Genomic DNA, 21,839 nt, shown 5'->3' with positions numbered 1-21,839 from the left:
TTGTTGTGGTAATGGATGACTGTTGGAAGACGAAGCTTCAACCAGAATGGAGAATGCATAGCCATGAACTTGACATGCAACCTCGAGTATCACATTTTACGCCAATAAACTCTCACGAATGTATGTGTTAGAGAGTTAACCTAGGTACAGAATTGTTCATATTTCTCGGTATAATTTCGTACTGTGCAAGCTCACCGTACATTTTCTCCAAAACGAAAGATAATGCACACATATAAACTCCCCATTTTAAATCACAAGAATATTAGAATGTCTCATTTGAGAAAAAAAATGACGACCGGTATATGTATCATTTAAAACTCAGACGTTCAACATTTGCATATATTTTATTTAATGGCACAGATCACAACGCCTTCTAACGCGAGAAAACAAACAAGCAAACAAAAAACAAGCACAAAAGCCTCAACAAGCAAGCAAGTAAGCGTCCAAACAATTGCTTTTTACTTTTAATATGTCAATCACAGGGCTTGGGGGCAGCAGCAAATCATAAAAAGGCATAAAAAGCAGAAATTAATGCCCAATGAAAATAAGCAAACAGAAATCAGCCCTCGTGCAATCAGTCCTCAGACATCAGTATTTATTTCTTTTAAAATAAAATCAATATTGTCAGTCCACAAACGTAGTGCAACGTTTTAACAAAAAACACAATAAAGAGACAAGAATACAAATTATAGAATAAATTGTCAAAAACGTAATCACTATGAAAATCTTCAAAATCTTCATCAATGCTATAGTAAGAGGCAAACGTGGATGCCCCAATCGAAAAATAGCCAGTCCACAACGTTAGGACTACGTTAAAAAATAAAAAAAAATAAAAAAAACCGGGAACAATTTCATAAACAAATCATTACTATGAAGTCTCCAACAAATCTTCATCAGGCTCATAGTAAGATGAAGACACGAATGCCCCCATAGAAATCCGCGACGTACATGGCACCGTTGGCAGCTAGAGCCAGAGCCACAGGAGACTGAAGACCGCTCTCTGGACCCAGCACCAGACCCTGTGGCTTGCCTTGTGGCGATAGTCTCAGCACGCCCTGGGTACAAGCGTCTGACACGAAGATCTCGCCTGAAACATGGAAAAGATGGCAATGAGAATGATAGGAGTAAATTCTGGTGTAACACATGTTCAAGGTCACAGGAGACTGGAGACCACTCTCTGGACCCAGCACCAGACCCTGTGGCTTGCCTTGCGGTGATAGTCTCAGCACGCCCTGGGTACAGGCATCTGACACAAATATCTCACCTGCAACATAAAACAGATCAGACGGTGTGACGGTTCGTTGTTTCGCCTAAGCCCTACGATATATAACCCCAGACTGAAATGTTGGAAGGGAAGGAGGGGGGGGGGGGGTTCGTGAAAGGATGTATACGAGATCAGCAAGACCTAAGACGAAATCTGGGCCCAGGCGAAAATTGAGATCACGGCAATCAGGAGTGGGGTACAAGAAAGTTTCACCATTCCCTGGATACAGGCGTCTGACACCGTCACACGGATAATTATCCCGCCTGCAAGATGGAAACGATGAGACGGTGTGATGGCAATCAGAGTGATAGGAATACAATCTGGTGTTGGAAAGCTTCCACAAACCTTGGTTAAAGGCACCTGTCATGTATATTTCGCCGGCAACGTCGGAACAGATCAGAATGATTATAATGAGGGGAAACTATGGTGGATATAATACCAACCCAGTGTGGCATTAGTGGAAATGAGACAGAAGACACACTGGCAAAGGAGGGAGGAAAACTGGAACAAAATACAAGGCAAATGTTTTCTCCGAGGGAAAAAGGACCACTATCAAGGCCTTCTTCGGGAGACATCCCATCCCTCCCCCCCCCCCCCCCCCCCCCCCCTTACCTTAATTTCCCCAACTCCTGCCCCTTACTCCGAACTACAGCTAGTCTGCCAGCTACCACAAACTAAAGGGAGCTAATCAAGCCAGGCTCAAACAGCGAACAATGCATTTAAAGCAGAATGAATGTCGACATGCACAAGACGTACATGAATAGATAAATAAATAGATAAATCAATCAATCAATAAATAAAATTAAAAAAATTAATAATTAAAACAAAATCAATAAATCGATACATTAAAAAAATCTAAAAAATTTAAATTGATTAATAAATTAATAAATATGATTTATTTCTTTATTTGGTGTTTTACGTCGTTTTCAACCACGAAGGTTATATCGCGACGGGAATAAATATGATAATAAATAAAGGAATACATAAATAAATTAATCAATTAATTAATAAATAGATTATAACTAAGTGCATAAATAAGTGCATACAGAATGAAATAAATTGATAATTAAAAACACTATTAGTTAATCAACTAATGTATGTATTATTAATGAACCAATCAATCAATCAATCAATAAATCAATCAATAAATCACTGAATGAGTCCCCAAGAATTCCCCTTACCTGCAGCATTGCCCACAATACCGGCAGGCGAGTCGAGCAACTCCTCGTCGTCGGGCTTGAAGAGGAAGGACAGTTTGCCCTGACGACCCAGTCCCACCACTGCCGGCGTGTCTCCGTCACTCACCACAACATCTCCTCCCTGAAGCACGAGAGGCAAAGCCTTTATGGCTCACGTTTAACTAGAACAAAATGTTGCGGTATATTAATTGTGGATTGCGGTATATTAATTGTCTGTTTAAAAAAAGAGTTGATTGAACCGCATACCCAGAATGAGAGAGAGAGAGAGAGAGAGAGAGAGAGAGAGAGAGAGAGAGAGAGAGAGAGAGAGAGAGAGAGACAGAGAGAGACAGAGAGAGAGAGAGACAGAGAGAGAGATGATGATGATGATGATGGAACTTTATTTTTCAAGGATAGAGGTTTAAGGCGACGCCTTTTCTTACAACCGGTCCTTACTTCTAATACAAATGTCTAATAAATGATAAACAAGTAAAGCAACATGACAAATAAACAAAGTAAACGAACGAATCAGCAAACAATCGACAAGTAAGCAAACAAGCAAATAAACATAAACAACAAAATGACAAAGTAAGCAACATACAAATCGAAAGCGAAACATGCAACATGTTAATTGAGGTTACACATGTAAAGTGATCGACGGTAAAATTCACACGATACCAACGTTTACACTAATGCTAATAATGATTATATGGTGTAAATGATGATGATGAAGATGTTGTTGATGATGATGATGATGATGATGATGATGATGATGATGATGATGATGATGATGATGATGATGATCAAGTGATGATGATGATGATGAGAGAGACAGAGACAGAGACAAGGAGAGAGACAGAGAGACAGAGACAGAGACAAACAGAAAGACAGACAAACAGACAGACAGACAAACAGACAGACAGACCAATACAGAAGTCAGACAGACAGAGAGCGATTAATGCTGCACCTTCTGCATCTAAAGACAGCGGACAGGCAGGCAGACAGACAGACAGACAGACAGACAGTAAGACAGACAGACAGACGTACAGACAGAACCTCTGCAAACGAAACTGAGGCGTACGAAAGCGGGGCATGCCTACAGCACGGATAGACGCGTGATGTGAGACAGACAGACACACAGATAGACAGACAGACAGACAGACATAATCCCCACCTTCTGCACCCAGAGACTGTGAGGAGCGCGGAAGAGGGGCGTTCCTACTGCACGGACAGGGGCGTGGTGTGACGACATGGAACGCAGCAGTGTGAACGTCTTGAAGTCCGTGTCAAACTGAATGACGTCAATCACGTTCTCTGCGTCACCGCTGCCACAGATGACAGTGAAGGCAGCAGTCAGAACGGTACAGTCGCTTACAAGTGATATATAAACTGGTACAATCTACTGTGGAATTTCTCTTTTTAGACCTCTACACATCTGAGAAAATAAGGTCTTTAAAAAGAACGGGGTCTTAAACTAGAGGTACATTTACAGATGTTATGAACAACAAATATGAAACAACAATTAACGCATTACAAACGGAGAATTCTTAAATCGGAGGGTCCTCAAAAAAGGAAGGTTGGGTTGGGGTCGGTCGGGGTGGTTGTGGGGTAGGGCTCCACTGTATTGCATTGTCAGCAAATATGATGGTTACAGATTTGTAGAGAGAAACAAACACCAAAAGAAAAGAGAGAATGCTTACTGTCCCACAGGCTAAATATTTCGCCTCTTAAGGACATGATTTGGGTCATAATTATGATACTTTGAGTTTTTACGCCCTCACGGCTTTTGATGAGATACACAAGTGTATGCGTGTTTAGGTGGTATCAGCCATCTGCACTTATGGCAGAATGACCGAGGTCTTTTACGTACCATTGTGGTGACACGGGGGTGGGATATGGCTTCTGTCTCTGGGTCTTCACATAAGTTGACGGCCCGAATTCGAACCTGCGACCTTCCGATCACAAGTCCAGTGCTCTACCAACTGAGCTACCGGGCCCCCAAAAACACCAAATCGCCTTTAATTGCTTTTATAGATAGTCCACAGCAATAATTGTCGACGTGTGTCTTAGGCGAAGGATCCTCTTATCCCACGTGACAAAAACTGAACTGATCCATGTTTCTTTACAAGATGTTTTGGACAAGTAGACAGGCATCTTCAACTCTTACCTGTGATAGGTGGCCAATGCTAACGAGCGCGTGCCGGCACGTGCAACTGCCCTGTACTGTCTCCCCATCTCCACTGCTCGAAGACGCCGTGCTGAGTTGCCCGACACCTGTTTTAACGGAACAAATATCAAAGATAAGGAATGTTCTCGTGGCATTATTTCAAATCACAGTTTTCATAATCTAAGGGCTATTTTTGTCTCGTAGGGATGGAGGCTTTGCTTTTAAGTGTGATATACCATGCCGTCTATATTTGACTTTAACGCACACTCAATAATAAGTCTATTATTTTTGTTACTGTCATGTTTGTAGGTAATATTCCTTGTCCCAAAATATGGTGTGTAGACAATTACAGAACCTTGAGAATAAAAAAGAACGCCTTTTTACTTTGTTTTTTAAACATGTATTTAAACAATTTTGTTGACTCATTTCATACATGCTTGTGTGTGCATGATTTAGGTGGATGCTATCATTAACCGCAACATCAGGATGAATTCCTAACTTTGGGCAATACATTATTCTGTATTCCGTAAGAAGGAGAAGAAGATGAAGGAAGAGGAGGAGGAAGAGTAGGAAGAGGAATAAGAGGAATAAGACGAATAAGAGGAGGACATAGCCTTGCCATGGCCCGTCCTACCTTGACCAAGGACAGCTGGGGACAGGTGGAGGACGTGGCGGCTACCAGGTCATCAGACAGCTGAGCAAGGCAACACGGGGTGTGAGTCAACTCGCACACTGTCGGCTTCAGGCTCGTGCTGACATCATTACTGCTCGCACTCCTACACAAAGAGATACAGTTCGCTGTGTATGTTCGCTGTTCACACAGTTCGCTGGGTATGTGTGTAAAGACGTAAGACGTAAGACATTTTATTGATTGAACACACGGTTCATTTCAAGGGGGTGCGGGTGGGGAGGGGGATCATTTGTACAGGTCACATATTTCTAGTCACGCATATTCGAAAAGCTCTCTCTCTCTCTCTCTCTCTCTCTCTCTCTCTCTCTCTCTCTCTCTCTCTCTCTCTCTCTCTCTCTCTCTCTCTCTCTCTCTCTCTCTCACACACACACACACACACACACATATACATACACACACATATACATACACACACACAGACACACACGCGCGCGCGAGCGCGCGCACACACACTCTCTCTCCATCCTAATCGCATATTCAGGCAACCAGTATGTGTGTGTATATATAGTGTGTATAGCATATATATATGAATATTGTGTGAACAGTACATGTGGTGATTTTTGTCCGTATGGTTAATTGTTTATGTAGGTTGTACATTTAATTGTTCTATTCTGCATATGTTCTTTTGTAAAGGGCCTAGAGCCATAGGTTATATAGGCACTTAAAAATGTCCAGTTATTATTATCATTATTATTATTATTATTATTTAAGTTATTGAGACATCCCAGTGCACTAAGGGATTTATAGAGCAAATCGAGAAAATTCATTATTGAACGAAGCGCATAGCGCTGAGTTCAATAATTATTTTCGAGATTTGCTCTATAAATCCCTTAGTGCACTGGGATTGTTTCAATAACGATATTGTCGGTACCGCCAGAGAAAAAAGAAGATACAACACGCACATTTTGCTACGCGCATTTGAATAGACATAACTGTGTGGTCAGGTCGTATAGAAGATCTACTTTTGTGTGGGCTGTCTCGTGTGTTGTGCTTTCATCACACGCAAACTCTTGTTTTAATTTCTGTTGGTAAATTCCAGTGTAGCGTTAAGCTAAACAGTGATGATCTTTCTCTCATTTGAACTCGGAGAAAGGACTGTGCTTTCAGTTATTTGCGGTTCGAAACCTTCATCGAGCTTCGACAGATTGACTGTGCAGAGTTGTGCCCCTTGCCAAGGTCGACGGAAAGCCCATTTTCAAAATAAACGTGGCATGTTTTTCGTGTGGTATCTTCACTCATCGGGGAGTCTGGTACTAAATATGAACGGTAAGAATGCTCTGAACCCTACACGTATTATATCCCCATCGTTTTATCGTTCACATTTGCCTAACATGTTAATTTGCTGAGCGGGATTTATGTCGTCTGCTAGGCTATTGCACTGAGTCTCATTTCAAAAACAAAAATTGCTCGTCCCGTTGCACTGAGTCTGCACACATAAAGCAGGCTGGTAATAAGTCTTATATGTGTTAAGAACGTTCTAAACCCTACACGTTTTCGATTCCGATTGTTCTTGCCTTAAAATAAACGGAAAGCATTCATTTACTGAACAGATGCAGTCGTATTTCAGTGTAGTCTGCTACGTGCTGATCTAGCTGCGACGTTATCGGAATAACACTTGTGTTTTCTGTTAGCTGCTGGGAATTGTATACTAACTCATCATTTGGTAATGTGGATAATAAGGTACATGCCACCAACATGGCATAATTATGAGAGGAATCTTCGCAAGTCGAAACTGAAAAATTAGACACAGCGGGTTCTATTTTTAGATCAGTGCAACTGTGGGCGGCACAGGCGCATGCAATCTGTCAGAAAAAAAACCACTTCTGCTTTAATTGAAAAGCAGGACATTTATGGTCATAATCATTGGTATTGTGGAGAATATAAGCTACATGTCATTAATTAATTCTGAGGATGAGAGTACAGTCTCGCTTTGGCAAAGGGTGTAAGAATACGCTCTGTGGAAAAGTTAGCGCACTCCAGGAGTGCGCTAACAGATTTAAGCGCATCGCCATTAGCCAATCAACTGGTTCACATCAGTCATGTGACACCAGTACTTACTGACAATTATTATTATTATTATTATTATTATTATTATTATTATTATTATTATTATTATAAATAGGGTGGAAACGATTCTTTTAAGACACCCCAACGCACCCCACCACGGATAATTAACCCACGGCCTTCCCCTCTTTTCTCGAGACCTTGTTTGTTTTCTGATTTTCTGTTCAAAACTTCTGTAAATTTTCTGTTTTGCATGTAAGCCGTTAAAAGCAGGCAAGGCAATGGCCCTTGTCGAAGCAAAGAATTGCCCACGCACAGACACGCGCAGAGGCCGGACGACTGTCAAAGAAAAATGACCACCAGTAAGTCGACCTCCCAAGGCCTGGCGCTCACCTATGTAACTTCAGCAGGACAGACCACGCACTGCAGATTATCCCAGCCCGCTATATACGTTGTGTGAAAGGAAAACAGGCCAAGTACTCGTCATAATCCCTATCGCAGCATCAATAATATCAGAGACACACATACATCTATCTATGTCTCTGATAATATGCAGTGCGTCGTCTGTGCCGCTGACACTGCGCAGGTATATTCTGCCCTTAACCAGGAAAAGCAGACAAACAGACAGACAGACGCACAGACCGCACGTTTAGATTGACGTCCATCTATCTAACTGGCTAAGCAGCCAACCAGCCAGTTGGTAAACTAGCCAACGATCGAGCGCTACCTCCTAACCAAAAGAAAAGCAGCTAAAACAAGAAATTCCTTCGAGGTAGGAAAAACACCCCCGTTGGTCAAAGGGAAATAACCATTCTCACTGCACCCATTCTCACTGCCACCAACTGAGAAGGTTATTTCCCTTTGACCATGAATATGTTTCTCTATAAGTCCTTGTAGAATCTTAATCCACCAATAACTCCCTAACCGTGTGTTTGACTGGTCCCAATTTTTGTAAGGACCGTCTCAGGAATGTATAGAACCGGTTCACCAAGTTTGGTGACGATCGGTCCGTTCATTCTTGAGATCTATATGACTAAGTGCCAAAAGGTGCGCACGAAAAGCGGACAAAGGGGCTAAAAAATAAAAGTTGACAAACACGACTGATATTGTGATTTTTGTTAAGACAACAGATGCTGGAACCCAATTACGAAAAGAAAAGATAAATGTACCCAAATGATTTTACAAATAACGATAATTTTGTTCGTTATATCATTCAAAACGGCACTGAGTCATAGCATTAAGGTTATCTCGCACGTTTTTAAAGCTAGGGCTTTGAAACTTGGCACACAACCAAAGTATAATGACCTCCAGGTATGGTGCACATCACATTAAACAACATTGAATTTCAAGGTCACAGCGAGGTTAAATTTCCTTTGCAAACTGGAAAATTGTCGTTGTCACGTCTTACATGTTTTAATACTAGATCAGTTAGACTTTACATACTTCACATACTTTCAGCATTTTTATAAAACCTCATTAAAAGTGACCTGCTGGTTAATCTTTGTCAAAGTTCAAGGTCACAGCGGGGTCACATCTGGTCCAAATGTGGAATATTTTCAATTTATTCAGCGCGTTTATAGCACGAGCTTTGAAAATACACACAGTTCTAGTGTATAATGTTCACACACGATTAAAGTCTGGTTGAAAAAGTCAAGGTCACAGCAGGGTCGCGTTGAGGTCAAACATATACATTTTTCAATGAGGTTTTCTCATATGTTTTTGAAGCTAGGGCCTTGAAACTTGGCACACTACGCAAGTTAAATTAAACCTCATCAAATTCCAAGGTCACAGTAAGGTTAAAAGATCCTTTCAGGATATTTTCTAAAAAAGGTGACCGCCTGGTTAATGTTTGTCAAATTTCAAGGTCACAGCAGTGCCATCTGGCTTAAACTTTGAAAAATTGTCAATTTCTTCAACTAGTTTTATAGTGTTTGAAGTCATTCACACATGATGAAAGTCTGGTTGATAAAATCAAACGTCAAGGTCGCAGCGGGGTCGCATTGAAGTCAGACACATACAATTGTCATTTTCACGAACGCCTTTTAAGCAACACCTTTGAAACTTCACACATTCCAAAGTTTTGATGTTGTTTGGTTATAATCAAAGTGTGGTCAATTTCCATGATTGAGAGCATTCAGAGGGGTCAAGTTGAGGTCACACAAAAAGTGATAATCTTTATAAGACTCACGTTTGCTGCTATTGCTCACTTGACATTGGTGAAAGTGCTTATTTTATAATTGTTGATCTTGATGTTTTGACCAATTAATATTACCAGGATCAACCATACCAGATTTCAAAGTCCAGAAGTTGTCAAACCTCAAACCTGTTGGAAGTTTCAAAGATTTAAGCATCAACAAATTTCTATTTGATTTGACCTTAAATAACAGATTTGACCTTAAATCTTAAAACAGATCAACCAGACTTTGGTTTTATATAAATTGAAGTTCAATACAATTTCCTTTTTTTTTTACCCAAACCATAACGCCACTTTGACCTTGACATTTGACTAAGGTCGACCAGACTTGGTTCATGTTTGCTGGTGTTGTCCATTTGTAAATGTACTGATATCTGAAATATGACATGACATGTTTTGTCGTTCCATGCTACATGCAGTGTCCGAACAATCTCATTTTTACCCACACGAGACCCTGCTATGACCTTCACATTTCTCAAGGATCAACCTTGAATTCTCCATGTTGAACAATCATTAAGCAAAAGCGATGTTTGAAGTTTGAAGGTTCTAGCTTCAAAAATCTCTGAAAAATATGTTTCATCCGTTTTCTGAACCACATGTGACCCAGCCGTGACCTTGAAATCTGACAAGGGTCAACAAGACTTTTACCATGCATGGGGGCGATTAAACCCCAAATGTGTGTGAAGTTTCAAGGTTTCAACTTAAAAAACGTCTGAGAAAAATATACATTTTCCTTTCTGGACAATGTGTTGTACGCAAGACAACACGACAAACGCTCGTGTTATCATTCTTTTACTTTAAGGTCGACTTGCGTGCCCGCTCTTTCGCTAATCTCAATTAAAATTCATCTTGGAAGTTCGGTTTTATTACGCTTTTAATTAAGAAGATTAAACTAAGACAACAAATAGTTAGTTTTACCCATTAAACTCGATAAGGTAGTGACATTTTATGTTGAACGCAAGATGGTGTCGCACGCAAGATCTGAAAAGATGTTGACGACATAATTTCAACACTTGATAGCGCATTCGTGGTTCGTGATTTCTTCACAAATTTTGAACACAGAATGTGTCACGTGGTTCCGTAGATGAAGTAGATCTTTGTACATGTAAATTTTGTTTTTAAAAGAAAATAACCGTTAATTACCGAACATTTTGTCGCACGCAAGATATGACGAAATTTTCAAATCGTTTTCAAAAATGCTGTTCAAAAGTTCTGCAGTCTTTGCTGGATTACTTGAAAGACAGCAGTTTGATACACCGTTATCGCTTGACGTGTCGACATCAATTCCAGAATTTTTGAAAAAGAAATTTAGTAAATATCTGCGATTGAAAAATGTATGCCGTGATGACGACACATCTTGCGTGCGACACCTTAAAATTCGGTTATCGAAAAAAAAAAATTCTCTCGAGATTTAGATTTGACGTTTGGTCTCGTCTGTAAAGCGATGTTTCAGGCATTCAATCAAACTAAATGCAATTCATTTGTGCTTCTTGTTATTTTTCTGTGGCATATTCAAAACACGAGGTATCACGATGTCCGTTTTCAGATGGCCGGTTTTGGCGTTATTTTTGACTTTAAACAAAGATAACTTCAAAACCGTTCAAGTCAGACACACGAAATTATGTCCACTATCTCTTCGCACATTCATCCACACACACACCAATTTTCAGCAGACACACGTTTTTAGAAAAATTTTTATTGTAAAACAAAGTCGTCTTCTGTTCTGTGAGCACCTTTTGGCACTTAGTCATATGCGAACACAAACACACAAACACACAAACAAACAAACAAACACATCGACCGAAACCTATACACACCCCTATACCGGGGGTGTAAAGACAGACAGGCTTACAGAACAAGCCCCTAGTGGTTTCACCGTGACGGCGTTAAAAACATTGATTATCATTTACAGACTGGACCCTTTAGATTGGCGTCCATCTCTTTAGCCGGTGTAACACGAAATATTTACTCCACAAAAAATTAACTCCGGAGTAAACATTTCGTACGAAATTCTTACTCCGAGAAAAGAACTCCCCAAGGCACGAGAAAATTACTCCCTCCACGAAATTTGTACTCCCCATTTTTTTACTTCTAGTAAAAATCTCGTACGCAAAAATGGGATGCGGGCGAAGGGATAATGCCAATAAGTGATCTCGCGCACACGAATGTCGCGCTACCCTCCCTCCACCCCTTCCACCACCAAGACTAACAGGGGACAAGGGAGTAAAAATTTCGTACACCTGGCATGGGAAGTTAAATTGCTTGTGTTGGGGTGAAGTAATTTATTCGTTATTTATTCGTCAGGGGAGTAAAATTTTTGTACGAAATGTTTATTCGGAACTCACCTGTCTTGGGGAGTAGTAATTTTCTCGTGTAATGGGGGAGTGCTTTTTTCGTAAAGGGAGTAACTTTTTCGTACGAAATGTTTACTCCGGAGTAAAAATCTCGTGGGAGTAATTTTCTCGTGTTACACCGGCCAGCTTGCCAACCAGCCAGCCACCATGCAGCCAACGTTTCCTTTCAAACCTGTCCGTACCTGCTCAAGCCGCTGCCACTGGAGTTGTGCTTTGCAAGATTCAGCGTGCTGCTGCTCGCTTTGGCCAGGTTGAGGATACTGGAGTTCTTCTTGCTGCTGTCCAGCGTGGATGACTTGTTGCCGGGGGGAGGGAGAAAGAACACCCGGAGGGCGGGGCTATTCAAATAGGCCACGAGCAGGACGTCACGTGGGTGAAGCAGACATACGTCACCCAGCCCGTACCCTTCGCTGTCGGTGTCTATGGCGGCTGACAGCTCCATCACCTGGGGTACAGAATCAAAAGATAGGCGTGTCAGCTTCAATTCGTAGCTGTGCGAGAAAAGGAATGAGATCATACTCATGCTTATACGTATGTATGAGTCAGGGGCGGATCCAGACCCCACCCCCCCCCCCCCTAGCATAAAAAGATTTTAAAAAAAAGAGAGGGAGAAAAAGAAGAAGAACAAATTTGAAAATAAAGAAAAACTGATGGCTCAGATTGTTCCATTTTCCTTGATTTCTATCAACATTTTCCCTCCACCCCCCTAGGAGGCGGCCTTTGTTTTCTAAGTGACGGTTTCAGAAAGTAGTTGGGTAATTTGTTGGCTCAGGTTGCACCAGATCAGTCATTTATCCTTGTTTTGATCCAAATTTGCCTTTTTTAATTTACGTCGTGGAAGGTGTATAATTAGGGTAAGTCTCTTGGCTCAGGTTGCTCCATTTTCCTTGTTTTTATCAACATTTTCTCGGACCCCTTGATGGTTCGAACGCTTCGCGCCCTCAACTCAACGCTTCGTGTCGTCGAATTGTCCCTAAAAAAAATTTGGACCCCCCCCCCCCCCCTTAAAAGTGTTGTGATCCGCCCCTGTGAGTGTTTTAAGACATTCGGTCACTTTACAGTTGGTCACCATAGCTCACACGTTTGAAATGAGGCAGTACAGTAAAATGGTTAAATGTTCGTTTAGTCGAACCCTAGCGTCAACCATATTCACTGTCGGAACCCCAACAAGCCTTGTATAAAGAAATAATTAACGCCTCTCCCTTTAACTCTCGAAACTGTTGATTCATTTACGATCGACGTTTTCAGGATAACATTGCTTTGCTGTCTGCAACTGAGCAACAATCGGTATGTACCACAGAAACAAACGAAACGAAACAAAATAAGATAGGACGGCATGGTAAAAGTTTTAGCAAGACCAGCTGTACGATAAGCTCCATGTCAGCCTTTTATTTGACAAATAGCTACAGCGACACTTTATTCAAAGTATGCGATTAACATAACTTCACTTATTAACTAATTTATCTTTTAGGGATTTCTTCCCCGAGCAAAGATCTTCAACGAGACATTTATTTATTAAGGAGATTTCTATAGCGCATAACTTAAAGCACATTAAGCTATGTTTCATTATTAATAAAATCCCAATAATTTACAGGGTAATTACTATAATTATAACCCGCCATCCAGCAATAGAGATAAGAAAACAAAAACAAAAAACTAATGTACACATACATACCTGTCGAGCCTTGCTGCCCGCTTCTTTCTTGCCTTTCTTGTCCAAGGTAGAGCTACTGTCGACGCGAGCGAAGCTGGACGAGGTCACCTTCTGACGTCTTCGTTTGATCTTGTGGAGCGTGTGTGAACGGCGGTCTCTGGTCTGTCCGCTAGGAACTGGTGACGAGGGCCCCGAAGCTGTCCCAGAGGGAGTGTATTGAGGGCCTGGCGCTGGTGATGAGGATTGAGATCGTGAGGCCGAAGAAGGACGAAGACTTCCTTGAGAGGTCAAGGTCGCGCTGGATCCCGCCCCGCTGCTGGTTGAAGGTGATGACTGAGGGCTGCGACGTCTCTGGGCGGTGGAGCTATCTCCTTGGCTTTGGTCTGTGGGGTGTTATGATAAAACATTTAAAGAAGGATGGAAGGAAGGATGGAAGGAAGGATGGACAAAAGGAAAGAAGGGAGGGATGGAGGAAGGAAGGAAAGAAGGAAAGAAGGAAGGAAGGAAGGAAGGAAGGAAGGAAAGAAGGAAGGAAGGAAGGAAGGAAGGAAGGAAGGAAGGAAGGAAGGAAGGAAGGAAGGAAGGAAGGAAGGAAGGAAGGAAGGAAGGAAGGAAGGAAGGAAGGAAGGAAGGAAGGAAGGAAGGAAAGAAAGAAAGAAAGAACAGAAGAAAAAAGGAGGAGCTATAAGCTTCTAGCTTGTTGCTGTTACCCGTGTATTTTGTATACATGTCATGATTGTAACTTTTGTTAAAATAAACTTATGTTTAAACCAAGAAGAAAGGAAGGAAGGGAGGAAGGGAACAGATACAGAAAGACAATCAAAGAAACAGAAAGACACGCACAAACAGATAGACATACAGACAATGGCCAGTGAGGTAGGCAGGCACAGACAGACAGACACAAAAACGTATAAGTAGACAGAAAAACAGGGACGTAAAGTGAAAGACAGACAGACAGACAGACAGATAAGACAGTCAGAAAAAGAAAATACAGTCAGAAAAAGAGACTCGAACACACATGACGAACGCTTATAAATGCAATTTAAAAAAAAACCCACAACTTTAAATATCATAATAAAACAAAGTAAGCTCGGATTAATTATTTTGGGAGAAGCGACTATTCGAACTTTATTTTCCTCAGGCTCGCATACCTCAATCTGGGACATGACATTTTTAATGCAATATAAAAATTATAAAAAAACCACCCCCGACGGGACTCGAACCCGCAATCCCCGGCTAGCACATAACTTTAGCCGATCTGGCGTTTAGGAGGCCGATGCCTTATCCATTAGGCCACGGAGGCTGTATGAATACTGTAATCTTAGTAAATTTGTATAGAGCGCACGAGCTAATAAACAAGTGGAATTAAGCGCTCGAAACGCATACGACATATGTAATAGAGTAGTAAGTTCGACATATGTAATAGAGTAGTAAGTGAGAGTTATTCGGAACTTCTCTCCCGGCACATGAGAGAATAACAAGCATTGAAATGAAAAAGCGATCATAGAACGTACGAGCTCTTTGTGTGGCATATGGCATTCAACTTTTTTCTCTCTCTCGAGCTAATCCTATTTAGAAAACCCACACACTTACACGTGGCACCGTTTTGAGATGGTGTGAGAGTGTCCATCAGGGTCTCCTCCAGTGTCAGAGCCTGAAGGTCCTCCAAGCAACACTCGGGGTCCTTCAGCACCCACTTCACCGTCGGCTGAAACCAACAAGAATTACAGTACCATACCATACCATACCATACCATACCATACCATACAATACAATACACTATAATACACTACACTACACTACAATACACTACAATACAATACACCACAATACAATACAATACATTTCTATTCAATGCAATACACTACAATACAATACAATACAATACAATACAATACAATTCAATACAATACAATAAAATACAATCCAGTGTCAGAGCCTGAAGATCCTCAAGGCAACACTCAGGGTCTTTCAGCACCCAGTTGATCGTCGTCTGGAACTCAAGACACCGGTGATACACGGTTTTAGAATTATCTTGCATACAGCCTGATATTAATTGGGCGAAGCTTTGGCACTGCATTTTAGGTAAAAAGCCTTCGCAAACAGACTTTGCCAAGTCAATTTCGGGCTCCATCAAGGACAACCTTCACTAGGTGTCACTAACAGTGTTGACAACTGTAACATAGCCGTCAGTATAGACAGTAGCTACATTATCCACATTCATGTTCCGTGTCGAGCGAAGCTGGACAACGCACTTTCCCTCTACATTTAAATACAGGCATTTCATGTGTTTGATTAATAAATATATCATTGAATCATTTTGGGATTAATTCATAAATAATTCATCGCGACTCCAAAAACGAGATCACACGAGTTACCTGTTTTGTAGCTCACACTTGACTGAGTGACTGTCGGAAAATGTCCTTCAAAGAAAGTTCTGGCGCATTTTCTTTGGGTCAATGAATTCGCGGCAATTAAATGCAAAACAACCGTTAACTCTTGCATTATAGACGCACTATTTCATTTCCCTTTGTTTACCAGATCTATAGACGCACTCACCTGAGGGGTACCCAGTGCAGGCAACATGTACTGCAGGTTGTCAAACTGCTGCTTCAGGGGAGCGAACTGCGTCAGGGTCTCCTGTTCCGTGGCCTGCATGAAGAGCATCTCAGCCACCACGTTCGTCTCCTCGATCTCCTCCATCATTCCCCTCCACGCCCCCCTCTTCCGCTCCAGCCCCTCCACCCCCGCGGAATGCTCCTCCTCTAGCCGAGCGCGCAGCTGGTCCTTCTTGTCAGCGAGGAGCGTCACCATGCGGTTGTGGAACTCTTCGATGTCGTTCTGAGTTTTCATCCGCTCCGTCGCCATGTGCGTTTCTGAAGCGTCAAGCTTTTCCAGCTCTCTTTCGAAGGAGTCGCGTAAGGCGTCCAGGCGCGTGCGCATGTCGTTGACTTCCTGTTTCCGTTGCGAGGCGGCTTGGGGGATTTTGAGGATGCCGGAGCAGGGTTTGTGGGTGGTGATGGCGCACTCCCAGCACACTGCCACGTCATGGTCCGTGCACCACGTCTCTGCTGCTTTGTCTGGGTGAGACTGACACCTGGCCCCTCCCCTCCCCGCCCCTTCCTCTCGCGCCGCGCGTGCGTCCGCCATCTTGGCTACTGCGTCTTCCAGCTTGTCGTCTGTGGGGAACTGGCGGGCCCAGAAAAACCTGCACAGTCAACATCATATTAATGTATAAAGGTCGTCACTTTGAGTACGATCTGACTGAGCAAAACAACAACCGACTAACCATAGTTTTGAGTGTCACCGACTCAAAAAGTGTCCTCGCAACAAAAGATACTCACAGGACAAAATGAAATGTTATCCTTATCCTTACCATCACTACCATCATCGATCACCTCACCTGTGTGTGTGTGGGTCAGGCGGGGTGATGACGTGGTTACACAGGGGACAGGAGAAGGAGCCCGACGGGTGGGATCGTTTCTGTGAGGCTAGGATGTGTCCCGTCAGGCAGCGCCTGCAGAACGTGTGTGCACACGGCACGCTCTTCGGGTCTCGGAACAGGTCCTGACAGATCGGACACGTCCCGTCCTCTTCTGACTCCATGGTGGACATGGGTTACTTTGGTTACCTGCAGTCAAACGTTCCTTTGTTAATGATGTACGCTCCTGATACATGCACAGCCTTTTTTTTTTTTCCCTCAAAATTTTAATCAACCAATAAACAAGTTGACACCAGCAGACACATTAATTTTTAGTCCTTTTGTATAATGTAACATTTAACATAATGAGTTGTTTTCCCGCTGACACCGAGACAAACTTCATTCTCGAAATTCCGAGTAGACTGGGTTTTTTTTTATTTTTTTTAATCGATGTCGTTTGTCTTCAGAATTGCACTGTCAGCCAACATATTTGTTTGTATTTGTTAAAGCTTTAGTAAGCTTAATCAGTATCTTGCTGAAAAAAACGAAATAATTACGTTGTCGTGATGGAAAACTAACATTGAATGTTGGTTTGTTTTTCAGAGACGATTCAAGAATACTCCTTGGACGGACGTTGACTGGAACCGTCTCTTTAGATTAATGTTGTATCAGTTTGAGTGTAAATCATGGAGATTAGGTGTCAATTACAAAACGTACACACCTAAATGTTGATAAATCCCGTACAAAATAAGGAAAACCAGTATGGGTTGACAGGTATGAAAAATCGTTTGACATTGCTGTCGATCCACCCTGGACGATATAACTTTACTTTCTTTCTTTCTTTCTTTGGTGTTTAACGTCGTTTTCAACCAGTCAAGGTTATATCGCGACGGGGAAAGGGGGGAGATGGGATAGGGGAAAGGGGGGGAGATGGGATAGAGCCACTTGTTAATTGTTCCTTGTTCACAAAAGCACTAATCAAAAAATTGCTCCAGGGGCTTGCAACGATATATGACCTTACTGGGAGAATGCAAGTTTCCAGTACAAAGGACTTAACATTTCTTACATACTGCTTGACTAAAATCTTTACAAACATTGACTATATTCTATACAAGAAACACTTAACAAGGGTAAAAGGAGAAACAGAACCGTTAGTCGCCTCTTACGACATACTGGGTAGCATCGGGTAAATTCTTTCTCGTCCCAACCAATATGGGACTCCCCCTAACCCGCGGGGGGTATAACTTTACTTGGCTAGTAACATCGTTTATCATCGTGTATGGCCTTGTGACAGACGTGGAGCTTTGAAGTTGAACGAGAAAACAAGAACACCAACAATGATAACGAAGACTATTCAACAACAACCACGGCAGCAGCATCAGCAACAACAACAACAACAACATCAACAACAACAACAAAAACACCAACAACGATAACGACGACTATACAACAACAACAACCACAGCAGCAGCAACAATAACAACAACAGCAACAGCAACAACAAAAACGTATTATAAAGACGTCAACAAAAGAACTGAGGAACTTGTTGAACTTGCAATGGGAGTTAGTAAACTTGAAAATCAACTAATTGACTGTAATAGAAATAATCCTGATAAGCCATTCAATTTCCAAACCAACGTCTGTAAGTTTTAAATGAAACACGTACACTTACCTGTCAAACAAACTACGCCGTCGCGTACAATACATTCCTTGTAAACACAGTGAAGAGTCTTACATTAAAACAAAAATGCCACAACGTCTACCGCTTTCCATCGCGCAAAATTAATTTTATAGGACACCTAAACAGCCCTAATCTTCACACAAATCAAAGCAAAAAAAATAAATGTAAGCTTACCTTCTACCGCTAAAGATTAATTCCATATTAAAAAAGAACAGCTTTATATTTCTCCCCTAAATGTACAAACTTTTGACATTCCTAACGATCCTGTCAAAACTAGCACTCGGAATCAGTGAAGAGTTTTTGCCAAACTCTTCAAAGTACCCCACACAAATTCCCCGTTTTGTTAACTGCGGGTTGTTAAATGTTGGTCATACACTTGAGAAAATACTTACCTCTGCTTTGTCAACCCTGGGTCGCCTATGATGGTTTTGGGAGCGTGCAAGCAGAAGCTAGCTATGCCCAGTTCTAAAGAGAAAGGGCCACGAAAAGATTGGGGTAAGGGGTGACGGGGAAGTCGGGAAGAGGAGGGGAGGGGAGGGGCCGGAAGAAGGAGCGGGAGAGCAGGAGGGGGGAGAAGGGGGGAATTCTAAAGAGAAAAGAACACGAAAAGATTGGGGTAAGGGGTGACAGGGAAGGTATGAAGGAGGAGAGAGGGGGAGATGGGGGGGGGGGGGTGAAAGACGGGAAGGAGGAGTTCTAAAAAGACAGGAAGACGGAAAGATTGGGGTAAGGGGTGACGGGGTAGATGGGATGGAAAGGTGGTGGTGGTGGTGGGGGGGGGGGGGTTGAGAGAAGGAGGCAGGAGAAGGGGGGGGGGGGGGGGGTTCTGAAGAGAAAGGAAAACGAAAAGGAACACGAAAAGATTGGTGTAAGTCGTAACAGACTGGGTGGCCGAGTGGTAACGCACTTGCGGTCGGAATCGAGAGGTTGCGAGTTCGACCCTGGGGCGGGCCGCTATTTTCTCCCCCCTTTCCTAACCTAGATGGTGGGTTCAAGTGCTAGTCTTTCGGATGAGACGAAAAACCGTCCCTTCATGTACACTATATTGGGGTGTGCACGTTAAAGATCCCACGATTGACAAAAGGGTCTTTCCTGGCAAAATTGTATAGGCATAGATAAAAATGTCCATCAAATACCCGTGTGACTTGGAATAAAGGCCGCGAAAGGTGAACATTCGCCTAACAGGCTTGAGGTTTGCTGGTCGATGTGAATGCGTGATATATTGTGTAAAAAATTCCATCTCACACGGCATAAAAGCGCTTTGAACTTCGGATAAGGCGCTATATAAATAAAGAGAATTATTATTATTATATAACAGGGAAGATGGAAGGAGGGAAAGGCCCCTTGGGGGGGAGGGAGAGGAGAGAAGGAAAGAGTGGAAGAAGGAAGGGGAGAAGTTCCAAAGAGAAAGGGTCACAGAAAGATTGGGGTGAGGGGTAACAGGGAAGGAGGGGAACAGGAGGGGGGAGGGGGGGAGAAGGGGGTAGAGGGGGTAGGAGGAAGGGAGGAGTTCTGAAGAGAAAGGAACACGAACAGATCATGTGAGGTAAGGGGTACCGGGAAGGTGGGGAGGAGAGGGGCGGGGGAAGAGAAAGGGGGAGGTTCTTTCTTTATTTGGTGTTTAACGTCGTTTTCAACCACGAAGGGTTATATCGCGACGGGGAAAGGGGGGAGATGGGATAGAGCCACTTGTCAATTGTTTCTTGTTCACAAAAGCACTGATCAAAAATTTGCTCCAGGGGCTTGCAACGTAGTACAATGTATTACCTTACTGGGAGAATGCAAGTTTCCAGTACAAAGGACTTAACATTTCTTACATACTGCTTGACTAAAATCTTTACAAACATTGACGATATACAAGGAACACTTAACAAGGGTAAAAATAGAAACAGAATCCGTTAGTCGCCTCTTACGACATGCTGGGGAGCATCGGGTAAATTCTTCCCCCTAACCCGCGGAGGGTAAGGGGGAGGTGGGAGAGAAATAGATCGTATAGGTCTTAATAGAACAGGGCGGTGTGAGACGCGAGTGTAGCCTGTGTGTGCATTTAAGAGTGAGGGAGAGAGACTCGCAGCCGTTAGCGGGAGGTGCCGTACTATCAACCCGGTGTCAAAAAGCTGCTTCTACCCGGGTGATCCTGCCACCTTCCTACCTCATGAAAGAACAAATAGAGAACTGACAATCCCATCTCTCAAACCTTGCTGACAAAAGCACACACACACACACACACACACACACACACACACAACGTACACACACACACACACACACACATACACATACACATACATGTACGCAGACACGCACGCACGCACGTACACACACACACACATACACACACACATACATGTACGCAGACACGCAGGCACGCACGTACACACACACACACACACACACACACTCACTCACACACACACACACACACACACACACACACACACACACACACACACACATGTACGCACGCACGCACGCAGGCACGCACACACACACGCACGCACACACGCACGCACGCACGCGTGACGCATATGCACACACACACGCACACACACACACACACACACACACACACACACACACACACACACACACAGAATGAAAACACACTAAAACACACACTCAATACCATCATACATCCAGTTCCCCCCCCTTTTTTTTATCAAAAAGACGACACAGAAGTACGTACATTACAAACACCTCTCTCTCTAACTTCAAAACGCGAGGGCTGGATTATTAAACCTATCCAACAGCTAACCCCACGAGCAAGAAAAGAGCACACAATATTGACATTCTATTTTTACGGATGGTTACTACATGAAGAGATGCAATTACATTTCTTTGTAGTCTGAACATCTTCAGCCAGTCTCTACATTGTTGTCAGCACAGATAGCTTAGCCTCCTCAACATCATCTTAAAGGCACAACCTTTCTCGCGAAAACTGTTGGGCTCACCGTTTCCGATCTGGTCAGACTTTTACATGTGATAAGACCACACCCCCCCCCCCCTATCCCCCCACTTGGTCACGTACCAAAACTTAGCAGCCTTGGTGTTCTATGTCCATAGCTGTAATGTTTTGATAGACGGGCGCAATAGCTTGGTGGTAAGACGCCGGCCTCCATAACGGAAGGTCGTGGGTTCGAATCCCGGCCGCGCCTGGTGGGTTAAGGTGGAGATTATTTTTCCGATCTCACAGGTGCTGACCTGCTAGTGCCTTATTCCCCTTCGTGTGTA

The 21,839-nt window shown here is 42.8% G+C and overlaps 2 protein-coding genes and 1 non-coding gene across 3 annotated transcripts; all 3 read right to left on the bottom strand.

The window, feature by feature from the left end:
• Positions 1-16,221, bottom strand: LOC138973562 (uncharacterized). Its single transcript, XM_070346277.1, has 9 exons — positions 16,066-16,221; positions 15,100-15,214; positions 13,528-13,889; positions 12,035-12,297; positions 5,244-5,385; positions 4,610-4,716; positions 3,617-3,767; positions 2,446-2,584; positions 1-1,087 (listed from the first exon to the last, which is right to left on the bottom strand). The coding sequence occupies exons 1-9, from the start codon at positions 16,210-16,212 to the stop codon at positions 900-902; spliced, it is 1,614 nt and encodes a 537-aa protein (XP_070202378.1). The 5' UTR covers positions 16,213-16,221; the 3' UTR covers positions 1-899.
• Positions 14,709-14,809, bottom strand: Trnar-ccu (transfer RNA arginine (anticodon CCU)). Its single transcript has 2 exons — positions 14,773-14,809; positions 14,709-14,744 (listed from the first exon to the last, which is right to left on the bottom strand). It is a non-coding gene; the product is annotated as a tRNA-Arg (tRNA).
• A 50-nt stretch (positions 16,222-16,271) lies between the features above and the next one.
• Positions 16,272-17,112, bottom strand: LOC138974657 (tripartite motif-containing protein 5-like). Its single transcript, XM_070347380.1, has 3 exons — positions 16,910-17,112; positions 16,334-16,714; positions 16,272-16,296 (listed from the first exon to the last, which is right to left on the bottom strand). Exons 1-3 carry the CDS (start codon positions 17,110-17,112, stop codon positions 16,272-16,274), a joined length of 609 nt encoding a protein of 202 aa, XP_070203481.1.
• Positions 17,113-21,839: the final 4,727 nt, after the last annotated feature.

Source organism: Littorina saxatilis, linkage group LG8 (assembly GCF_037325665.1).
Source record: "Littorina saxatilis isolate snail1 linkage group LG8, US_GU_Lsax_2.0, whole genome shotgun sequence".
Lineage (NCBI taxonomy): Eukaryota > Metazoa > Mollusca > Gastropoda > Littorinimorpha > Littorinidae > Littorina > Littorina saxatilis.
Note: the sequence above shows the minus strand (reverse complement) of the source record. Positions and strands in the feature narration are given on the sequence as shown.

Excerpts from the sequence above, each read along its gene's own strand:
- LOC138973562 (XM_070346277.1), bottom strand. The coding sequence starts at position 16,212 with ATGATGGAGGAGATCGAGGAGACGAACGTGGTGGCTGAGATGCTCTTC. Across the intron at positions 4,717-5,243 it reads CCCAGCTGTCCTTGGTCAAG|GTGTCGGGCAACTCAGCACG; the intron begins GTAGGACGGGCC and ends CCGTTAAAACAG. Across the intron at positions 2,585-3,616 it reads ACAGTCTCTGGGTGCAGAAG|GGAGGAGATGTTGTGGTGAG; the intron begins GTGGGGATTATG and ends CTCGTGCTTCAG.
- LOC138974657 (XM_070347380.1), bottom strand. The coding sequence starts at position 17,112 with ATGGAGTCAGAAGAGGACGGGACGTGTCCGATCTGTCAGGACCTGTTC. Across the intron at positions 16,715-16,909 it reads CCTGACCCACACACACACAG|GTTTTTCTGGGCCCGCCAGT; the intron begins GTGAGGTGATCG and ends TTGACTGTGCAG. Across the intron at positions 16,297-16,333 it reads ACTCAGAACGACATCGAAGA|AAGGACCAGCTGCGCGCTCG; the intron begins GTTCCACAACCG and ends CTCGCTGACAAG.